This window comes from Balaenoptera physalus (assembly GCF_965194825.1).
Source record: "Balaenoptera physalus genome assembly, chromosome: 3".
In the NCBI taxonomy this organism is placed as follows: domain Eukaryota; kingdom Metazoa; phylum Chordata; class Mammalia; order Artiodactyla; family Balaenopteridae; genus Balaenoptera; species Balaenoptera physalus.
The window spans coordinates 117383749-117406110 of NC_138890.1; the positions used below are offsets into that span (position 1 = coordinate 117383749).

Here is a 22362-nt window from a genome sequence, read left to right on the forward strand (position 1 = left end):
GGCCTAGGTTAGCAAGTGTTCCCTTGTGTTTCAACGTCTCTGCCGCAGTCCCGTGATTTAGAGCTCCTTAGAAAGGACCACGTGACGGACTTTAGACCTGAAGAACACAGGAACGGGAAGCTAAGTCTCCTGCCCACTAATACTGGTCTCCTTTCATTTCTGTAGAAGAAATGAAATGGCCTTAAAATAAAAACTTATGATTATATGGCAAATCACTGACAATTCCCATTCAAGGACACTTTCAAGGATTTAATAAATGGAGAAAAAGAAAAGCCTCTTTTTTTTTTTTTTTAGAAAAGCCTCTTTTCTCCAGTGAATTAACAGAGGGGTAGTTTCCATTCGTCCCGTGTTTCTCCCACATCACAGCTGGCATCTACCACCCTCCATCCACCACCTCCCTTCTTCCCATGCCTCTCCTGGCATCCTTTCTTCTGTGCACCCCAGCGGGGGCCTGACGGCACGGGCGACAGCAACACAGAACACTTCCCTCTGTCACGACGTTCTGCTCAGGGATGCCACCATCTGCTTAGGTGCTGCAGGTATTTTATTTTTTAACAAGAAATTGGAATCACTTCCCCGTCCCCATCCCAAAGAGAAGCTGCTACTGATTCAAATAATAGGATCTCTGATGCCAGGAGGAAACAGTACCTGTTTAAGTTGCCATAAGGGGGTCCACAGCTGAACTGGGAAGAGACACCTATATTCAAGGTGTATAATGTGCCAGGAGAGGGAAGAATTAGCCCACCCGCTGCTCTGAGTCTCACCTTCACTAAAGGTCTGTCTTTCTGGCCTGATTCTCACTATCCACACATCAAAACAAAATACCCACAATCCCTTTCCAGGGAGGCCTGGAGCCAACTACACTTTCACTCTATCATCAAATCTACATGGCTGTTAGTACTCATAGGCCTAGATCTTGGTAACTACCATTACAGTAATGAAAATAAAAGAAAAATCGTGCTCTAAAATGTGGATAAATGTTCATTTATTTTGTTGTAAGGGGGATACAAATTATTTTTTACCGTGCTTTTCTGAACTTTTAAAGTATTCCTCAAAAAAAAAAAAAACTTTAATTTTGGCTGGTTAAGTCATTTGTTTCACTTAAGTCTTTCAAAAGGCCAAAAACTTAACTCTAGGGAGAAACATCTAGAGTTAATAAACACATGACTTAATAAACTCAAACTTATTTTAAGATATGCAAACACTTTTATTCATAACGTTATTCAAGGCAGAAACTTTTGCTCAATTCCCTTTTAGGCTAGATGATGAAAAGAGAGTTGTCAAAAAAGATGTCAATTCATCTTGTCTACTGTTAGCATAAACCATTACTCAAACATTTGCTCTGAATTCAATATACATATTTTAAAAATAAATTTTGTCTCAATAACAACTGAAGGGTAGTGTGACATGCAATAAATGGAAAATCATTCCATTTTCAACTATACTTAATGTTACCCTTGAAATTTTAAGAGAAATAACTTTTAAGGATACTTGAAAATCTGCAGATATAAAATACTGATACAAAAAACCAAATACAATATATTACGAAAATAAAGAATCAAGTTTCAAAGAAGCTTTAGAAACCCTGACCCGAAGTGGAGAACGGATCACGTGTTCCAGGAGGGAACGGCACACATTTTAAAATTCCCTTTTGAAGACACGTATGATGAAGGGGTCTTTCGGGCTGGTGTTTACTTTTTCCTCCTTTACTTTTCAATGGAAAATTTCAAACATAAAAATTGGATAGAATAGTATAATAAACTCATTTGCATGCCTCATCTAATCTCAACAACTATGAACTCATGGCCAGTCTTGAATCATCTGTCCACCCTCCTGCCAGTTATTTTGAAGCAAATCATAGATGTATCACCTTACCTGAAAATACTTAAACATGTATCTGTAAAATATCAGAATTTTTTTCATGAATACAAGATTGGTATTTATTTTGGTTTGGTTTTCTCACCCATATGCCTTCCCAGATTAGCCATGAAATAATTCTTAAAACTAGTTCCATATAAAAAGGGTAGTCTTAATTTGTTTTAAACACCAAAGGGAAAGGAGCTCCTGACTATTCAATATCAGAATTTTTTTTTTAAATCACCTTGGGCCTAACTCTTTAGGGCCACAAGTTCAAGTCCCAGTTGGGTACTTTATTCCTTGATGAGAACAAGGGGAGTAATAAACTGTGTTGATGGTGAAAAAAGGAGGGGTAGAGGGCCCCCCGCTCTTACAGTTACTAGCACTAATAAAATGACCTCCATGAAGGAATAATGGGGGTGGGAGTTGGGAAGCCCCACAAAGCAGAGGTCTCTCGGCCTCAGACCAGAAATAGAAAAATGCTTTGCTTTTAAAATTGCTGCTGCCTCAGGAATGATTATTAACAGGCTTAAAAGACCAAAGACATCCCCTTTCCCCACACCCCATCTCCCACAAAATCCTTATAGAAACATTAAAAGAAAGGAAAGGAAGGGAAAGACTGAACTTTCACTTTGAGCTGGAGGCCAGAACCAATTAGATCTCAGTTACCTTATAACGTGTTTGTTCCACATCATAGATCTTTTTCTCCGATACCATTTTGGGGGCAAAGAACTTGGCTAACTTTGCAAGGTAAACTCCGTTCCGGAGGCCTTCTTCCAGTTCAGTGGTTGGTGGCAATTCTTCAACTAAGCAGACTTCCATCCACCTACAGGGATTAAAAAAACCTTAAGGTGACTCCAGTTCAGTAACTTTCTATAAATGAAGAGATGCAGTATCTTACTACCTGTGATGGAGACATTAACAAAGGGAGCAGGATGTGAAACATCTTTAGGTGTCACAGATGGGAAGAGAGAACTTTCTGGGTGGGACAAGAATTCAGAACACACAGGAACAAGGGGGACGACAAGCCCAGAGGCACTGAACTCACTTCCAAGCCAGAGCTTGTCAACTTCACTTTTTATCAGAGTCTCTGCCAATTCTCTTTTGCGCCAAAGAGGAAAAAGCCCAGACCGTATTTGTATGGGTGGAATGAGTCTTGCTGACATTACAGAAAAAAACAGTTCCAAGTTTATGAGCCCTTAGTGGAGGACATTCTTGTAGGGGTTATGCTGTGGGGAGAGTGTAGTCCCAGGTGCAGTAAAATTTGCAGTTGCCTCAGTCTGGAAATGACTACCAGGAAAGGTAGAAAGCATGGAAAAGGGACAGTGCAATTCAGAAAGCAGACGCTGTCTTCTTTAGCTAAGACACATTCCTTTTTCCAATACCAGGAACTTATTACAGCATGCTTACCTTTTTTGGGAAGCTATTTACTGGATTCTGAAAAAGATGAGATTAAATCTTAGGACATTGTGCCAGTATCGTAGAAAAGAGAGCACCAAGGTCATTACTGGCTCAAAAACACACAGTGGGAGGGGAGCCAGGCCAGTTCCCATTTCACACTGGTGTGCTGAGAATCTGTGGAGCTCAGAGAATAATGCGCTTCCTACCCATTCTTGAAGAACTCTTCCCTACTGTAAGACCCAAGAGGCAGGGGTGCAAGCTCTCACCTCCCTGCCACGAACCCACCGCCCAATCACCAACTATGCGTGTGAGCTCCACACCTATATAGCCAGTCCCCCCAGAAGATCATTAACAACAACAGCGCCGATCCCATCGACACCTGGCAGTCGGGAGAGGGCTGTTCTGCAGTATTAACAACCTGATCCAAGCAGTGAACACTGTAAAACGTCTCAGTGGCTTGCAGCTCTGGCCAACGTCTTTTAAAAGCTCAAAGAGTCCCTGATAAGCAAGGAGTATTTACCGACCACTTATTTAGGCGATGTAAAACGTGTAGTATATGAGAAAAACATGAACATAAGCCCTGCCTTCAAAGAGCATTAAACATAATTGAGAAGGCAGCACAATTGTGGGGAAAAACCAGAGAGCCATGTAAGAGAGGCTATTCTGCCCAATGCTACATGTTAGTGCATAAGAAGAAAAAGTTGGGGAATAAAGGGGATCATTGGATTATCACTGGAGTAATAGGGAAAACAGTGAGAAGGTGGTGGGATCTGGATTTGGCCTAGAAAAGGGGAGTATTTGGAAAGGCAGGGGAAGCGCTTCGGAGCTGGGGAGCAGGACATACTAAAGCCATAAAGGAAACATGGCTGATTCACAGAGCAAACCCAGAGAAGACTCTGGGCCTTTGGGGTTCATGGGAAGAAAGGAATAAAGCTGAGCACACACAGTGAAGTGAGGTTCTGAAGGAGCTGGCGTAAGAGGAGAAGTGATGACGTCTGTTGCCACAGGAAGCAGGGAGCTCCTGGCAGCTTCGCAGCAGAGGAGTGACAGGCTGACAGTGGTAATTAGAGAAAAGTAATCTTGTGTGATGGAAGCCCCAAAGATAAGCGCTCCGTCAGCCTTTCCCATTGTGAGGAGTTGAGGGACTGGATGAGACAGGAAGACATGGGAAGGGAGGAAAACAAGAGGCAGGCATTTCAAGGAAACGGTAACAAGACTTAGTGACAGCTTAGAAAGTGCAGGAGGGGGTCAAAGGAAAGAGAATATTCCCAGCCAGGGAGAGGGGCCCCTTGCGGAGGGAGGACTCAGCCCCACATCCACTGTGTGACCCCAGGCATGCCCCCTAACCTCTCTGGGCCTCATTTTTCTCCTCTGCTAAAGGGGCAGGAGATGAGAAGGATGGGATGTTAAGGTCTCTCCCAGGTCTAACATCCTAGGGGGACTGGGGAAACTGGGAGAACAAGGAACTGATAAAATGAGATGACAAGTTTGCTTTCACATAACAAACAAGGGCTTCAAATGAACGTAAGAGTACCAAAGTCTTGATGAATTTTTTAAAATGTAAGAAGTCAATAACAACGTTGCCTTTTTGATAAAAATCTGGCCAAATTAAAAGCCACTGCACTAGACCAAGTTTCTAATCTAAATAAACTACAAATTACAGCATTATGCTACTTCACATTAAAACAAACCTGTTTTCAAATAATTATCTTGAAAAAATGTACAAAATTGTTTTGAACACAACAGTATATAACTGCTTTATAATAATCCCGTAATTGGTGGTAGATGTATGAAGGGTGGGAGAGAGGTAGATTGACAATTTGTAGTAGGAGTGGGGGAGATAAATTGACATTTGGAACCAAGGGGCAGGAAGCTAAAATAAAAACAACTCTGAAGTGTGATATTTTAGACTTGGGCTTACTTTTTAAAAAGATAATCACCTTAATTTTTGTCTGTGTTAGAGTATATGTGTAGTTGGCTGAAAACACTAACTATTCTAAAAACTTAGGTTAACTATAGCTTATTTAAAATGTAGCCATTGCTAATGCATATGACATCATGAAGTACTCAAAGGCAAAAGCTATCTCTTCCTCCTTTTCATAATCCCTTTGTCCTGCAAATGTATTTACAGATAGTGGGTACCCAACAGATTGTTATTAAATGAAAGATTCTGACTGCTTAAGAAAAACGTTTTCCAAGCATCACAGTTACATCATAACATCTTTTAGGACACTGCCAATGACTTGTAAATGTAGCATTTTTGCAACATTAGGCATCAATGTTTCACTACCTTGAAAGTCAAAAGAAAATGCTATTACCATCAATGGTAACTAGTGTTTATTAGCACTATTTTATTCTAGAACCTGGATTTAATACTTGACGGGGATAATCATTTAATCCTCGAGCCCACCCCATAAGAAAAGGTGCTATTAGGATCACCACTTGCAGATGCTAATCTGAGGCCCAGAAAAGCCAAGGCCATAGAGCTACTAATTGAACGACATCAAAAAGCTCCTCTAGGAACCCTCCTACACTGTGGGTGGGAATGTAAACTGGTGCAGCCGCTATGGAAAACAGTATGGAGGTTCCTCAAAAAACGAAAAATAGAGTTGCCATACCATCCAGCAATCCCACATCTGGGTATATATCCGGAAAGAACTTTAATTCAAAAAGATACATGTACCCCTGGGACTTCCCTGGTGGCACAGCGGTTAAGAATCCGCCTGCCAATGCAGGGGACACAGGTTCGAGCCCTGGTCCGGGAAGATCCCACATGCCGTGGAGCAACTAAGCCCGTGCGTCACAACTACTGAGCCTGTGCTGTAGAGCCTGAGAGCCACAATTACTGAGCCTATGTGCCACAACTACTGAAGCTCACGCACCTAGAGCCCATGCTCCACAACAAGAGAAGCCACCGCAATGAGAAGCCTGCACACCGCAACAAAGAGTATAGCCCCAGCTCGCCACAACTAGAGAAAGCGTGCACACAGCAACGAAGACCCAATGCAGCCAAAAATAAATAAGTAAATAAATAAATTAAAAAAAAAAAAAAAGATACATGTACCCCTATGCTCACAGCAGCACTATTTACAACAGCCAAGACATGGAAGCAACCTAAATGTCCATTGACAGATGAGTGGATAAAGAATATGTATGTGGTACATATATACAATGGAATATTACTCGGCCATAAAAAATAATGAAATAATGCCATTTGCAGCAACATGCGTGGACCTAGAGATTATAATTTTTACTAAATTGAAGTAAGTCAGAAAGAGAAAGACGAATACCATATGATATCACTTATATGTGGAATCTAAAGTATGACACAAATGAACTTATCTACAAAACAGAAACAGACTCACAGATATAGAAAACAGGCTTGTGATGCCGTGGAGCAACTAAGCCCGTGAGCCACAACTACTGAGTCTGCACTCTAGAGCCCATGCGCCACAACTACTGAGCCTGCGCTCTAGAGCCCGTGAGCCACAACTACTGAGCCTGCACTCTAGAGCCCGTGCGCCACTACTACTGAGCCTGCGCTCTAGAGCCCGTGAGCCACAACTACTGAGCCTGCACTCTAGAGCCTGTGAGCCGCAACTACTGAGTCTGCGTGTCCCAACTACTGAAGCCCACGTGCCGAGACCCCGTGCTCTGCAACAAGAGAAGACACCGCAATGAGAAGCCCGTGCACCGCAACGAAGAGTAGCCCCTGCTCGCCGCAACTAGAGAAAGCCCGCGCACAGCAACGGAGACCCAATGCAGCTAAAAATAAACAAATAAAAATAAATAAATAAATTTATTTAAAAAAAAGAGAGAGAATAGGCTTGTGGTTCCCAAGGTAGAGGGGTGTGGGGGAGGGATGGACTGGGAGTCTGGGATTAGCAGATGCAAACTATTACATACAGAATAAATAAACCACAAGGTCCTACTGTATAGCACAGGATATTCAATATCCTGTGATAAACCATAATGGAAAAGAATATGAAAAAGAATATGTGTATGTATAACTGAATCACTTTGCTGCACAGCAGAAATTAACATTGTAAATCATTTGTGCTTCAATAAAATTTTTTTTTAAAAAGCCCCTCAAATTCCAATTTTTAATTCTGAGACTCAAACAGAAGAAGGCAGCCTCACAGCCTAGTGTAAAATAAAAGTGGTAACAGGACACTCCAGGCTTCTTCCAGAGTAGGAGTAAAGGCCCCATGGTTTGGAGATGCAGACGCTTTCACTCTTCAGCGTAAGGTCAGAGCATAGTACTTTCGCTGTCAAAGTTGAGTAAACGTCCTAGGGTTACATTTATTCCCTTGGAACTCCATCTTTGTCAGTCACCTGCCTCACAACTGTAAGTGACAGACAGCCTCGGCTGTGTCTTGTGGGTGCTGTTGCAGCTGGGTGCTGGGTATGGGAAGCTTAGAGTCTGTCTAAATGGGGTCACCTCCTCGAGAACTCTGGCAAGACAAGGCAGGACCTCAAAGGGTCTCCTCATAATATACAGCTTGGAAACTTATCAATTATTAGTCAGTATACGATCAACAAAGATTGACTGATGATAGCAAGACCATTTTTCTGGAACAGTCAGTAAACTCTGCTCCAGAATAACCAGTTAGGCTGGCTCCCTAACACCGCTCTCAGGGTATTAAACTACCTCACAGGGAAGCAGGGACCATGATATGCAAGCTTCTAAACTAGTACCCAGTCATCACGTGGGCTCAATATCCTTTGGATCTATGTTTCAAAAGCCTCCACTCTCCCCTCCCCCCGTCTGCTAGCAGGATGCTAAAGCCCAGGGCGACCTTGAAAGAGAAGATGGAAGATCTCCCGTCAGCCTGGGTCCCTGAGTAACCCAGGGACCTGGGTTATCTGTGTGGTACAGAGCCTCCTGTACCCCCTCATCCTCGCCTTAAGCTACTGAATCTTACCCGAAAAAGAATTAAACTTCTACTGCCAACCTCAGCCTCAGTGGCTTATCTGTTACAAAGCTAGTGTTACCCAGCCAAACCAATAAAATTCATTAAGTGTGATTTTTATGGTCTGTTGGGGTCCAACTTCTTGTCACAATCACAATACAGAAAACAACTGGCCTGATGTTCAGGAAGTCTGGATTTCGAATCACTAGCTCGATGCCCTGGAAGAGGTCACTTAAAACTCTGAGCTGAGTTTTAGTCCAAGAGTCTAAAATTATAAATGGAGTTCTGAACGACACTAATTATATGATTTTGTTGTGTTTAGTAACAGCTTTATTGAGAGAGAATTCACACACCATACACTCTTTTAAGATGTATAATGCAGTGACTTTTACCATAGTCACAGGGTTGTGAGACCATCACTTAACAATTTTAGAACATTTTCATCACTCCAAAAAGAAGCCCTACAACTCATTTACAATATTCCCCATTTACTCCCAATTTTCCAACCCACTAATCTACTCTCTGTTTATAGATCTGCTTATTCTGGACATTTCATATAAATGGAACCATAAAATACATGGCCGTCTGTGACTAGCTTCTTTCACTTACCATAATGTTTTCAAGGTTCATCTATCGTGTAGGATATATTAGTGCTGCATTCCTTTTCATTGCTGAATAATATTCTGCTGTATAGATATATATCATATTTTACTTATCAGTTTAGGGACATTTGGGTTTTTCCCACTATTTGGCTACTATGAATAATGCTGCTGTAAACATTAGTGTGTAAGTTTTTGCAAGGACATATGTTCTGCTTTTTCTTGTGTATATACCTAGGAGTAGAATTGCTGGGTCATAAGGTAACTCTATGTTTCATCTTTTTTGGAACTTCCAGACTTTTCCAAAGCAGCTGCAACATTTTACATTCCCATCAGCAGTGTGTGAGGATTCTAATTTCCCCAGCTCCTTGCCAACACTCAGCTGTCTTTTTGATTATAGCCATCCTAAGTAGATGCAAAGTGGCATCTCATTATGGTTTTGATTTTCATTTCTCTGATGGCTAACGATATTGAGTATCTTTTTATGTGCTTATTGCCCATTTGCATATCTTATTTAGAGAAATGTCTTTTCAAATCCGTTGCCCATGTTTTAGCTGGGTTTTTTTAAATAATTGAGTTATAAGAGTTCTTTATATAGTTGGTATACAAATCCCTTATCAGGTACATGATTTGAAAATATTTCTTCTTTCTGTGGGTTATCTTTTTGCTTCCTTGATGGTGTCTTTTGAAGCACAAAAAGGTTGTAATTTTGATGAAGTCCCATTTATCTATTCTTTTTTTTTTAAAGTCTTTATTGAATTTGTTACAATATTGCTTCTGTTTTATGTTTTGGTTTTTTGGCTGCAAGGCATGTGGGATCTTAGCTCCCCAACCAGGGATCGAACCTGCACCCCCTACATTGGAAGGTGAAGTCTTAACCACTGGACCACCAGGGAAGTCCCCCACTTATCTATTCTTTTTTTCCTTGTACTTTGATGTCATATTTAAGAAACCACTGCTTAACTGAAGGTCACAAATACCTATGTTTTCTTCTAAGAGCCTCATAGTTTCAACTCTTATATTTATATCTTTTATCCATTTTGAGTTAATTTTTTGTACTGGTGAGAGGTAAGGGTCCAAATTCATTCTTTTGAATGTGGACATCCAGTTGTCTCAGCACCATTGGTTAAAAAGACTGTCTTCAATTTGACCTGAAAACCCACAGAAAACCAGAATTGGCCTGTGTCTCCTCCTGCTGCCCTCGCATTTACTGCTTCTTCCCTGTTCCTTCCATTGGTTGCTCGTACTGAACCTCAACACCAATATGTGAACATCTCATCCCAAACCAGAGGTGAAGCCATTCCTTATGAGCATCTTCAAGGTTGTCGCAGAGCCTCATTTTCCTTTCGGGGGGCGGGGTGGGGGGGCGGGAAATTGGACTCTTTTGTATTAGTATTGCTTGCGTTCTCTTCTCTCTGCAGAAGGAAAATCTGAATCACTTACCAGGAACAACAAAATGGAGGTAAAAGGAATTTCCTTTCTATCATTCAAGCAGACTGTCTTCAAATTTGTTTTTTTTTTTTTTTGTTTGTTTTTTGAGTTGAGATGGTTTTCATAAGTAGCTTCTGTGTGTAAAAGTACCAGGTCCGTTCCAAGTGAGACTGGGAGAAGGAGGGGCGTGTGGCAGGGGAGGATACTGGGAGAAGGATGAAGGGGAGAGAAAGGTAAAATTTTTCCAATTTTAGGTTAAGGCCAAAAAGAAAAATAATTAATGTCATTTTGTCTTGCAAGAGAACCGAAAACAAACAAACAAAACAAAACAAAACCAAAACCCAAGATACCACCTCACAGAAATCTGGAGACAAACCATCCATCCTACTGTGCTACTTTTTCCTTTGCAGAGCACAGGAAAGTTGTTTCACTGAGGCATTTGCTCTCTGAGTTGTTATTCAGAAAATCTCCAACTATAAATCTTGGTCTCTATCATACAGCACTGTATGAAATAAATGTCCCCTAAGTAGAGCTGCTGGCCTAGAAACAGAAAGTGTGCTTTTTCTGCCCAAACCCTGTTTTAATGTAGTGCCCTAATCCATGAACTTTCAAGTACTACAAGTCAATTTCTCTCCTGAAACATTTTGAAAATCAGCATATGAAATATTTTACAAAAGAATAAAAACAATGACCAGATATTTTTATGTGTACAGTGTAACTGGTCACCTTTTGTGCCAATAAGAAGTAAAATGTCAGAAGTCAGGATTAGATTAAGTTCTCACGGTAAACCTTTCCATTCACTGGAGGCTGAGGCAAAACTGTCACAACGAGGAGGGGAGGGAATAAATTAGGAATTTGGGATTAACAGATACACGCTACTATACATAAAATAAACAACAAGGACCTACTGTATAGCATGGGGAACTACATTCAATATCTTGTAATCTATAATGGAAAAGAATCTGAAAAAGTATACACACACACACATATTAAAAAACTGGATCACTTTGCTATACACCTAAAACACTGTAAATCAACTATATTCAATTAAAAAAACAAAAACAAAAAAACTGTCACCACAATTCTAGCAGCCTAATTAGCTCAGGGGAACAGGGATGTAGAAAAACACATATTACACAACTGAGGCAGGCATCCATGGGCCCCCATCCTTCTCTCATATAAAATTTGTTTGGTTCACTATAAGAAAATGATGTGAAATATTAAAATAATGCTAATTATTTTCTTTAAAACACAGACTTACAATACCATGAAAAGAAGCAATATATGACTCCAAGACCTAACAGGCACGGAGCAGGCTTTTGAGGACCTCTTTCTCATCCTCCTCTTTAGGAAGGAGATGATACAGCAACCCTCTGTCGAATTTGGCAAGCATTTCACGAACTGTGCTCCACAGAATACTGGCTCAGTGAGATGCTAATACTGTCCTGGTGGGAAAGGGGGCCAAATGAACTTAGAAAATGTTGCATTCTATGTCTTCTCTTGAGGATTCATAAGTTGCATTAGCATCCTGAAAGCTCAGAGAATTCCTGAAGTCAGGAACCAAGTTTACTTTTTAACGCAATGTTTCCCCCCAATTTTTTTTGACCATGGAACTCCTTTTTCCCAAATCACTTGGTAATATTTCATATGATGAAATGACAGGTAACTGATAAAAGCAGTACAATTTGGTGACTAAAATCATGGCATTTGGGCTCACACTTTCTGAGTTCAAATCCTAGTTCTAGCATAATACCAGTGATTTCTCTGTAAAATAAAGATACTTAAACTATCTACCCTTGGAGGGCTTTTGTAAGGAGTAAATGAGAATCTGTATAATATATTTAGCACTGTGCCCGGCACATAGTAAGAGCCTGGCAAACATTAACCACAATTATTATTAGCATGTCCCCAAGTTTGAATCTGGGCTATTCGCTCACCAGATGTGTAACCTTGACAGATTAATTAATCCAATTAATATTTTTGAGCATCAAGTACTTTCCAGACCTGGTTCCACATGGTGAATCAGGCAAAGTCCCTCAGTTTCCTAGGCAGTAAGTCTCATATTCTCACCGATGTTAGGATGCCACTAGTTCAGGAGTTATGGAGGATTAAATGAAACAGCACCAGTATGGAACCTAGCAGATGGCTGGTGCCCAGATGTCACTCACATGGTTGCCTTCTTTTTTATCTATTTATCTATCTATCTATTTTTTAAAATAAATTTATTTATTTATTTTTGGCTGCATTGGGTCTTAGTTGCTGCGTGCAGGCTTTCTCTAGTTGCAGCAAGCAGGGGCTACTCTTCATTGCGGTGCGCGGGCTTCTCATTTTGGTGGCTTCTCTTGCTGCGGAGTAAGGGCTCTACGTGTGCAGGCTTCAGTAGGTGTGGCACGTGGGCTCAGTAGCTGTGGCTCGCAGGCTCAGTAGTTGTGGCACATGGGCTCTAGAGCGCAGGCTCAGTAGCTGTGGCACATGGGCTTAGTTGCTCCGTGGCATGTGAGATCTTCCCGGACCAGGGATGGAACCCGTGTCCCCTGCACTGGCAGGCGGATTCCTAACCACTGCGACACCAGGGAAGTCCCTCCCTTCTCTTTAAACAAATTTTTCCAAGAATTTCTTTGGTGAGTTATTTCTTAGAAAACGATATTTAATGCATTATTTTAACCCTTCTTCCTCTATGTTTCTTAAACATAGGATAAGGAAAATAGAAATAAGTGGAACCGCCTGAGGCATTTATGGATATAAGAATGTCTGCAAACTTTGTAGCACAATCTGTAATATGTCTGATTAACTTTTGAAAATTATTTTGAAAGAAATTTTGAAAAAAATTTGTTAATTACTTCACAGACTACACTGTTGCTTAAATATATGCTCTTCATAATTCTTCCTAACTCCAATCAGGTATTTACTGTACTTCCTAACTCCAATCAGGTATTTACTGTACTTCTATTTAGGTTTGGACCAATTAATCATCTACCTAGGAGGTATCATACTGATATTAGAATATACCTGGAGAGACAGCTGGCTTGGCATATACAGAAACACAAATACAAAAAAATATATATATATATGTACGTGTATTAAAATTTCTAGATAGGCAGACATTGCATAAAGCCTATAAAATAAAAAATTTAAAACCCAAAACATGGGCACGGTGGTTAAGAATCCGCCTGCCAATGCAGGGGACAAGGGTTCCATCCCTGGTCCAGGAAGATCCCACACGCCGCGGAGCAACTAAGCCCGTGCGCCACAACTACTGAGCCTGCGCTCTAGAGTCCCCAAGCCACAACTACTTAGCCTGTGTGCCACAACTACTGAAGCCCACGTGCCTAGAGCTCGTGCTCCCCAAGAGAAGCCACCGCAATGAGAAGCCCACGTACCACAATGAAGAGAAGCCCGTGCTTGCCGCAACTAGAGAAAACCCACGCGCAGCAACGAAGACCCAATGCAGCCAAAAAAATACATACATATATACATAAATAAATGAGAAAAAGAAAAAAAACCCAAAACTTGTACTTATTTTTAACATTACTGTGCACATTAGGCAAAAGGCTGGTCATAAGCTTCATCATTTGGTTGGGAGGGGAGTGAGAGACAACAGCTAATATGTTCAGTATTATGGTTTTTGGCTGATACCTTAGTTCAAGTGGTTCAAGTGTTAAATATTTAATAGTGCTTTAACAATACTTTGACTTAAACTTTTTTCTGGAATAATATTCATATACTGGAAAAAACAAAAAGCTAAAGGTATTCAGGATAGTCAATACCTAAGTGGGGATTACAGAAATATATATGCTTTAAAAGAAATGTTTAAGCAGGAAAATGTAGAGCCGTGGAGCCTTCGGTATCCAGGGACCAAGGGTGAGCATGAGAGGAGCCATAAGTCACACCTCCCTGGAATCTTCCAATGTTTTATGCCCTCCACTGGTGTCTAGAGTCCGGCCTGTAGGTTCTCAGCTATACAATCTTCTCCCCAGTATGTGTGAACAGTTGTAAACTACTGGTACAAACTTTCTGGAAAGCGATCGGAGATATAATAATAAATAATTACTGCAATTCTATTAGTTTAGGGCATGGAGCTTTAAAACGTTTTATTTATTCTTCCCATAACCCAATGAGTTATCATCTTTAAAAAAAAAAAAAACTGAGTCAGATATCAAGAAAGATGAAATATCTTGCCCAAGATCATATATAAGTGGAAAAAATTTGAACGCCCCCCTAAATCTGAACCCAAATGTCACTCTGAAATCTGCACATTAACCAATTCATTATACTGCTTCTTGAAAGACAACATCAGGAAACTTAGAATACAGCCCAGATATTTTACTTTGTGAATATAACTTACTAAATACAGCTATGGTCCAAGACTTGTGTGCAATGCAAAAACTGTAAACAATGTAAGCGTCTAAAAAGAATGCTTATCCATTGCACAGAATATTATACAGCCACTTGAGATATTTTCATAGAATATTTAAGAAAATGGAAAAATAATGGGGGTAAATTAAGAGAAAAGTAGAGGATGCAAAATTGTATAGTAAGATAATTTTATTTCTAAAATTATATATAGTTAAATAAATATACACAGACTGGAAACATATAGCAAAATATTAACAGTGGTTTTCCCTGTGGGTGGGTAAGGTTCATCATCTTTTCTTGTAACTTAATTTTTTATCATAAACATGTATTTTCAATAATAGAAAATAATGAAATCCAGTGTGTTCTAAGGTTTCTGTCTCTTTCCAGTATATAGAAAGCAAGAGGCTGTTTGCTGATTACACCAAGCACTTGAGCCAAAATGGAGTCTTGTGGTAACAAACATTAAAAGAACACTGATGAAGACAGGGGTATGGGTATAGGCAGGGAAATGGTAGTTTGTCATGAGGGGTGGAAGCAGGAAAAGACAAAAAGGCACTCTAAATTTTTTATTTTTTTTAAAGCATATGGGTTGAGACACATAACCAATAAAATTCCCTCTTAAGGAAAATGTTAAGTATATTTATCTTTTTCACATACCTCTAACCATGTTAACAACTTGGCTTTAAGGCCTGGAAAATAAAGGAGGAATCCTCATTAATGAATAAATGAAACGTTAACAAATCAAGAATGCAGCCTAGATCATCCCATGCTGCTGACAGTAAAATACAAAAGTAGAGAGAGAAACTGAAGAAGAACTTGTTAAGCAAAACACACACACACAAACACCACCACCACCAAAACAAAAAAAAAAACAACAGAACTTGAAGATTTCGAAAATTCACAAGCTATCGATACCGCAAAAAATAAGAAACCATGTTCTGGAGAGAACACAGAGGGTGTAGCTGGACAATCACTGCATAAAGAATGTGACTCACCGATGTAATCAGCTATCTCAGCGAAAGTCAGGAATAGGGATGGGGTTATGCTCATTTAGACTAAAGGGGACAGAGACAGGGCAACAGTGAAGGAAGGCTGTCAGACCTCTGGGATTCTAGGGGATGGGACAACAGAGCTTTCTGGCTGTGTTATCCATCAGGATAAGGGAAGAATGACCCGAAGGAGATTCAGAGATTGAGGGGGCTTCCACTCCCACCACAGGCCCAGATCGGCTCCTCCTTAAAGGGCAAGGCTGTCTGTTCCTGGGTTCCTGTGGGTCTGGAAGGCAGGGCCACCAGCCTGGTGAGCCCAAAGGACAGACCACCAAGCGGATTATTCTGGAGCCTTAAAATCAGAATTTGCCCCGCTACTTTTTAGACTCGCTTGGGATCCATCACCCCCTTTCTTCTTTCTAATTTCTTGCTTTTAGAATGGGAATGTCTATTGTATGGCTGTCCCTCGTTTGTAATTTGGAAGCACAAAACTTCTGGGTTGCAAAGCTTCACAGCCAGAGAGGAATTTTTGCCTCAGGACGAATCGCATCTCAAGTTTCACCCACACCTGATTCAGATACTTTGGTGAGACTTGGGACTCAGAGTTGATGCTAGAATGGGTTAAGATTTTGGGGCTTCTGGGATGTAGGTGAATGCATTTTGTCTCTGAGAAGGACAGAAATTTGGGGGGAAAAGGGGCAGAACGTTGTGGTCAGAACTGTGTCCCCTCCAAATTCATATGTTGAAGTCCTAACCCACACAGTACAAGAGAATGTGACTGTATCCAGAGAAGGGGCCTTTAAGAGGTGATTAAGTTTAAATGAGGCCATTTGGAGAGGACTTAATCCAATGACTGGTATAAGAGGAGGAGATTAGGACAAAGAGAGACACCAGGGCTGTGCACACACAGAAGGAAACCCAGCGAGGACACAGCAAGAAGGCAACCATTGGCAAGTCAAGGAGAGAAGCCTCAGAAGAAACCAATTCCACAGACACCTTGATCTTGGACTTCCAGAACCACGAGAAAATAAACTGTTGTTTAAGCTACTCAGTCTGTGGTATTTTGTTACGGCAGCCCAAGCAAATAATACACTAGCTAAACCATCAACCCCCATCATCCTCTAAAACTCCTCACCCAATTTTATTTCTCTTCATTGTATTTCTTACTAGCTGGCAGATTATATCATATTTATTTGTTTGACAGACTCACCTACTTAGAATGTAAACGCCGTAAGAGCAAGGACCTTGCCTGTCTTTTGAGAGGCATATAGTGCAATGGTTCAACGCACAAACTCTAGAGGCAGAAGCCTGAGATTGAATCCAAGCTCTGCCACTTACCAGCTGTGTGCCTTGAGGAACTGACTTAACTTGTCTGTGTCTCAGTTTCCTCATCTGTACGCTGGGGACAGTCATAGTTCTGCTTCAGAGCGCTGTTGTGAGTTGATGGAAGAAAGCACAACAACAGTGCCTGGCACATAATAAACACCTTGAGAAGCAGACATCATAGCTTTTACTGCTCAGTGCTATATCCCAGGACCACTCTGCCCAACTGCCAACACAAGTCACTGTTCCCATCTGTCCTTCAGCACTATTTGTCTGCCACGCACACTTCCATGGGGCTGCAACTAAGCCAGCATTTTGCAATGTCAAACATGCCGTCTCTTCTCGTGGCAGTCTGCAACATCTCCGTGGCTAATCCAAGCCATCCACCGCTCCCACCACCCCACCAGCCCCTGTCAACACACACACATTCTATTATTGCCTTACACAAGTTAGGGGTTTAAATGGTATTTAGTAGGGGCTCTACAAATATTTATACATGTTCCCAAGCCAAGTTTCCACTCTAATGGAGCTCCCTCAATCCTGATAATGCCAACCACAAATGACGGCAGCTCCCATGTGATTGGCACGTTGCTCGGCACTTAGCTGACACTTGGCACTTACATGAATGTATTCTCACACTAACCTGATGGGATCGGTATGATTCCCATTTATCAGGGAAGGAAACAGGCTCAGAGAGTTAAGCAACTTGCTCACAGCTACACAGCTAGTAGGCTGAGATTCCAATCCAGATTGTCACCTCCATAGCACACGTGTCTGCCACACTCTTCTCTGCTCTGACAAATGGTCTAAGACGAACTCGGTGAACAGGGCTTAAGCTACCTGCCTAGGAAGGTTCACTTTTTAAGAGGAAACTCACAGTGGAGCCTTCTCTAAAACCAAAACAAGCCAATTCAGATCTTCATAGACTGTTTTCCCAAAGCGAGGTGCTATAATACAAGATGAAGGTGAACATCTTTTTTGGGGCTGGCTGAAGAGGCTGCTGTCACTTTCAGAGTTGTCTGCGGGGTGCAGCTGTGCACTGGACTTTGGGTTCTCCAAAATCTGGCTTCAAACTTGGTTCTGCAATTCATTAGTCGTGATTACCATAGTGTGCAACTATTTCCCTGGGCCACAGTTTCCCCTTTTCAAAGATTAGGTACAACACCAGCTACCTCACAGAGATGTCATGAGAACTAAAACAGATACCATCTGTGGAGTCACCTGGTAGAAAAGTATCCAGCGCGCAGTGGGTGTTCAAGAAACAGATGTTGATCAAAAGGAAGAAAAAGGAGTTAGGCAGGTGAGCATCAGTTTAAAGTGTAATGTTCCAAAGGATCCACCAGATGCCACATGTTCTCCAAAGAGCATCTCTCCTAAGCACCTAAGCAGCCTGGCTGTGCTGACCTGAACGTGTAAGATGCAAAGTCCGCTGGACGGAGACCGCTGGGGTGTACAACACCCTGCAGTAAAACCAGAGGACCAAAGTGCCTTGGAGACCTGAACTCAAAAGTTGGACTCTGTCTACCTGGCTTCCTTAGAACTCGCTACAGGGGAGACGAGGCTGTCACGGTCATTTGCAGTGCAAAGCACCTTCCATTTTGGAAGGTAACCATGAGCTGGGAGCAGAGAAAAGTAAAGAAGAAAGAACCAGAAGGACTGGGCAGGAGTTTCCTGCCAAATCAACACTCATTGGAGGCTTCCACACAAATTCTGGCCTAACAAACAACTGAAGACTTGATGAAGCAGATTCTCCTTCCTGGGTTTGGTTGCATTGTGCACATGATCTAACCACAAAATAATCACTGTTCTTGCACTTTTAGACATTTTTTGCCTCAATGTAGGCAGGAAAATGCAAGCAACAAGCTTAATAAGATCACTGTAAACTTAGCTAATTTACCACACTCCTCCCTACCCTCAACTCGCCTTTTTACAGCCTTTTCCTACTTCCTAACCAAATATTCAATAGGGGGTCATTTAAATAATGAACATTTTAGAACACCAAGAGAATTCCATAGCTAAAGCCAGGTCAAATTTCAAAATATAAGACACATAATCGGTCAAAACAGCATCCAGGATGAATTTCCCTCCTTCTCCGATTCCCTTTAAACTACAGGTATCTTGTGCTCAAAGTTAACCCTTTTCTGGCAATGGGGAATAAGACAGAGGTATGAAGGCTGGTTCTTCTAGAGTCTAAAAGATCAAAAAAGAGTAGCTCTTAGTAGCAGTCAAGTACAGCAGGAGAAGACACTACTGGTAAGTTTAACTGTGAGAAACGTCATTTTAGTACCTTATCAAGAGCCCCTTCCTCCCCTAGCTGTGTCCTCTGCCCAGCCCTTACTGATTTCTCCCACCCCCACTAGCAGCTGTACCAAGGAAGTGACAAACAGGGACCCACTAGATGCCATCAATCATCGTCACTAAGAGGAGAATGAAAAGAATCCAACATATGTTCTCGCAAATGCCTCCCCCTCTCCACTCCCACTCACCGTACACAATCTTTATAAGCAGCGAGTCACTTTTCCACAGCCCTTCAGTGGAAATGGATGAGGAGCAGTTAGCAGAAGCATCTCAAGCACTATTCTTTTCCTATGTGTGTCTGTATTTACAGTTCACACACTTCCCAGGCAATACTGAAGCAGGGCTTCACACCAACTGGCTATGGACAATCCCGACCACAGAGAGAGGAAGGACCGATGATCAAAGCAAGGCTGTGCTCGGTGCCAGGAGGGATGGCGGGATAGAAAGGATGCGCAATACAGGTAGCAGATGGTGCTCTCCCCAACATGTTCTCAAGTCAGAAAACCTGGAGTTCCTTATTTCTCTGCTGACCACTGTGGCACTTGATAAATCAATTCCTATGGCAACAGCTCTAAGTACGACACTCTAAAAATAAAAGGATGTTGTAAATGGAAGACAGACACTTGCATTCATTCCTGGGAATAGAGTGAGAGGCAGAATGTGGCAACTTGCACCATAAGTCATAGAACAATTTTTCTCTTTGACTCCATAATCCCCTACTGCGAATCTATCATGGCTAAATAATATAAGAGAACTAAAGCAACAATAAAAGACCAATTGTATGCATGAGGGTATTAATTGCAGTGATATTAAAAAATAAACAATTAAAACACTGTTTCAACAGAAGAGATTGTGAAGTTACGGTACATAATACAGATGAAACACATAGCCAGTAAAATGTATGACAACTTAGCAAAAGGGAGGGAATGTTGCTGTAGTAAAGTGAATCAAGCAATGATACAAAAATATGTGCTTTTTGTTATAACTATATCAGGTTATGTTTGCATATGAAAAATTTAGAAAAGGTGATATACTAGGTTGGTGGAATTTTAAGGTTCCCTAATTTTTTTTGAAATTTTTGTATTAAAAATTAAGACAAAAGAAAAATCAGGCTAAAAGTCACCACAATTAATTCAACTATTTTCCAAACCTCAGTTGTGCCACACGAGAATAGGTAGCAACAGACCAGATGCACATCTACCAACAAGGATGGAACTTTCAGAGCCTAGGGTAAAAAATTCAAACAGAAGGAGACAGCCATAGCATTTCCATTTATTAAAAATAGGTACCCACAAGATGAGATACATTACAAGACTACATACAGGCCTAAATGATGCACTTTATACATATTCGAATGGTTGCCTATGGGAAGGAGGGAACTAGGGAAAAAAGGAAGTAACTCGTAGGGGCCCAGGACAAACCAGTGGCCACCCCGTGACCAGTGAGACCACTGCAGAGTGTGATTGGCTCAACCTTTGCACCTGATGTCCTCAAGCAGGGCCAGTCACAGTTTGAAGATATTGGAATACACTGCTACAATTTCAGGCTACTAGACATTTCCTCTCCAGGACATGTCCCACGCTCCAAAACAGTAGTTTCTTTATATGACAGCCATTCTTTTCCACCCCAGGTTATAATTTTCCTTCTATTTAAAACAAGATTAAAAGGCTGCAGGAAATCATTACTGAAAAAGATTTAATCATGTTGCCAATTGTGCAAATAATTTAGTTACAAAATTGTATAACAATTGTATAGTAATAAATGCGCGTATAATTATAAATGTAGTAATATAACCATATGTAACTACTCAGAAACGATCTCTTATAAACTACAAAAGAAACCGGCAAGAGTGGCTACATCTGGAGAGTAGAACCCGGTGGAAAAAGGATGTAATTTCCACTATGTACTCTCTTTTCGGACCTTTAGAATTTTGTACTGTTCATGTCTTTTCCTCATTCATCTACTAGGTGGTTCCTTCTGCCCCTCAGGTTTTAGGAGTCCTTTGTATATTAGAGATGTTGGTGCTTTGTGATATAATTTTTCTAGTGGTTTTTGTCTTTTATATTTGCTGGTTTTGCCTTTAATTTGACCAAATAAAAAATTTAAAGCACCTACTTAAGAGAGCGCTCACTCTGTACATATCGTATTACAAAACAAGCTTAAGGAGAAAATGTTCCAGTTATACCGGAACCAGTAAGAAGCCAACCGAGCCCTCTTCTCTAAGCTCGATTCCAGTTTCCCGGAGCTAGATACCTTTCCTCCCAAATCCTGTTGACCCGGCTAAGCCCGAAGCAGCTCAGCAGGTGGCAGCATTGCCTGGGGTGCTTGCTGTACTTCCTTGATTTCATATGTAGCTTAATAATTAATTAGAGCCCTGCCACTCAGAATATCTTCTCAGGACCAAAGGCAGCCGGGGACTGCTGTCTCTGTCAAATTGTCCCCACCCTTGAGTCTCTACATTTCTTGGCTCCGAGAAGTACAGATGCCCCTTTGATCCAAAGGCAGGACTCGGGGCTCCAGAATCCTTACACCTTAACAAGGCATGTTAAAAAGTTGTTTTCAACTAACGTTCTTTTCTTAGAAGTCAGTTTCTTTACTGTTCACTAGTGCCTGAGTCAGAACAGCGGCGACCTGGGGCAGAGTGGCCTTCGAAGCAGGAAGTGGGAGGAGAGGGTCCACCAGGCCAGCACTGCCTTGGACCCGCCAGAAAGCAGCGCCTGCAGGAACCACCCCTACAGCATGTTCTGGAACTGAGCACTCTAAAGTGCTGTCCACAGTGAGTTCTCACTAAGAAAGCCTTTGAGAAGTGTAAGGGTTTCCAGACAGATAATTAAGTACCACTTTGCTCGTCTAACAATTTCATCATTGTTCTCTATTAAAACTGACATCCGAAATAGACAACTTCTTTCTGTGGCAAACGCTTACAGAGGGGGGAAATGCAAGTCTACAGGAGTAATAAACAATCTTGTCCCACCCACCTTGGGGAAAAAGCAACAGACAAGTGGAACTTTTAGGGGGAAAGGGCAAGAAGAAGCCAAAAAATGAACTTCTGTGTAGTAAGAAAATCAAAACTCCAACTCTATAGCTGAATATTATGTCCATGTAGGAAAAAGTAGACAGACAGGAAAGGAGTGATGGACACAAAAAGAAACTGGCTGAAAAGCAGGAGGCACACACACCACAGTCTGCCCCCTC

At 41.3% G+C, this 22362-nt stretch overlaps 1 protein-coding gene across 2 annotated transcripts in view; it reads right to left on the bottom strand.

Moving 5' to 3' along the window:
• Positions 1-22362, bottom strand: part of IQGAP2 (IQ motif containing GTPase activating protein 2) — a 284130-nt gene that overhangs the window by 137700 nt on the left and 124068 nt on the right. For both annotated transcript variants that reach the window (XM_082457089.1, XM_082457090.1), the window contains exon 3: positions 2527-2683. In XM_082457089.1, the coding sequence (XP_082313215.1) occupies positions 2527-2683 (157 nt within the window). The remainder of the gene's footprint in view (positions 1-2526; positions 2684-22362) is intronic.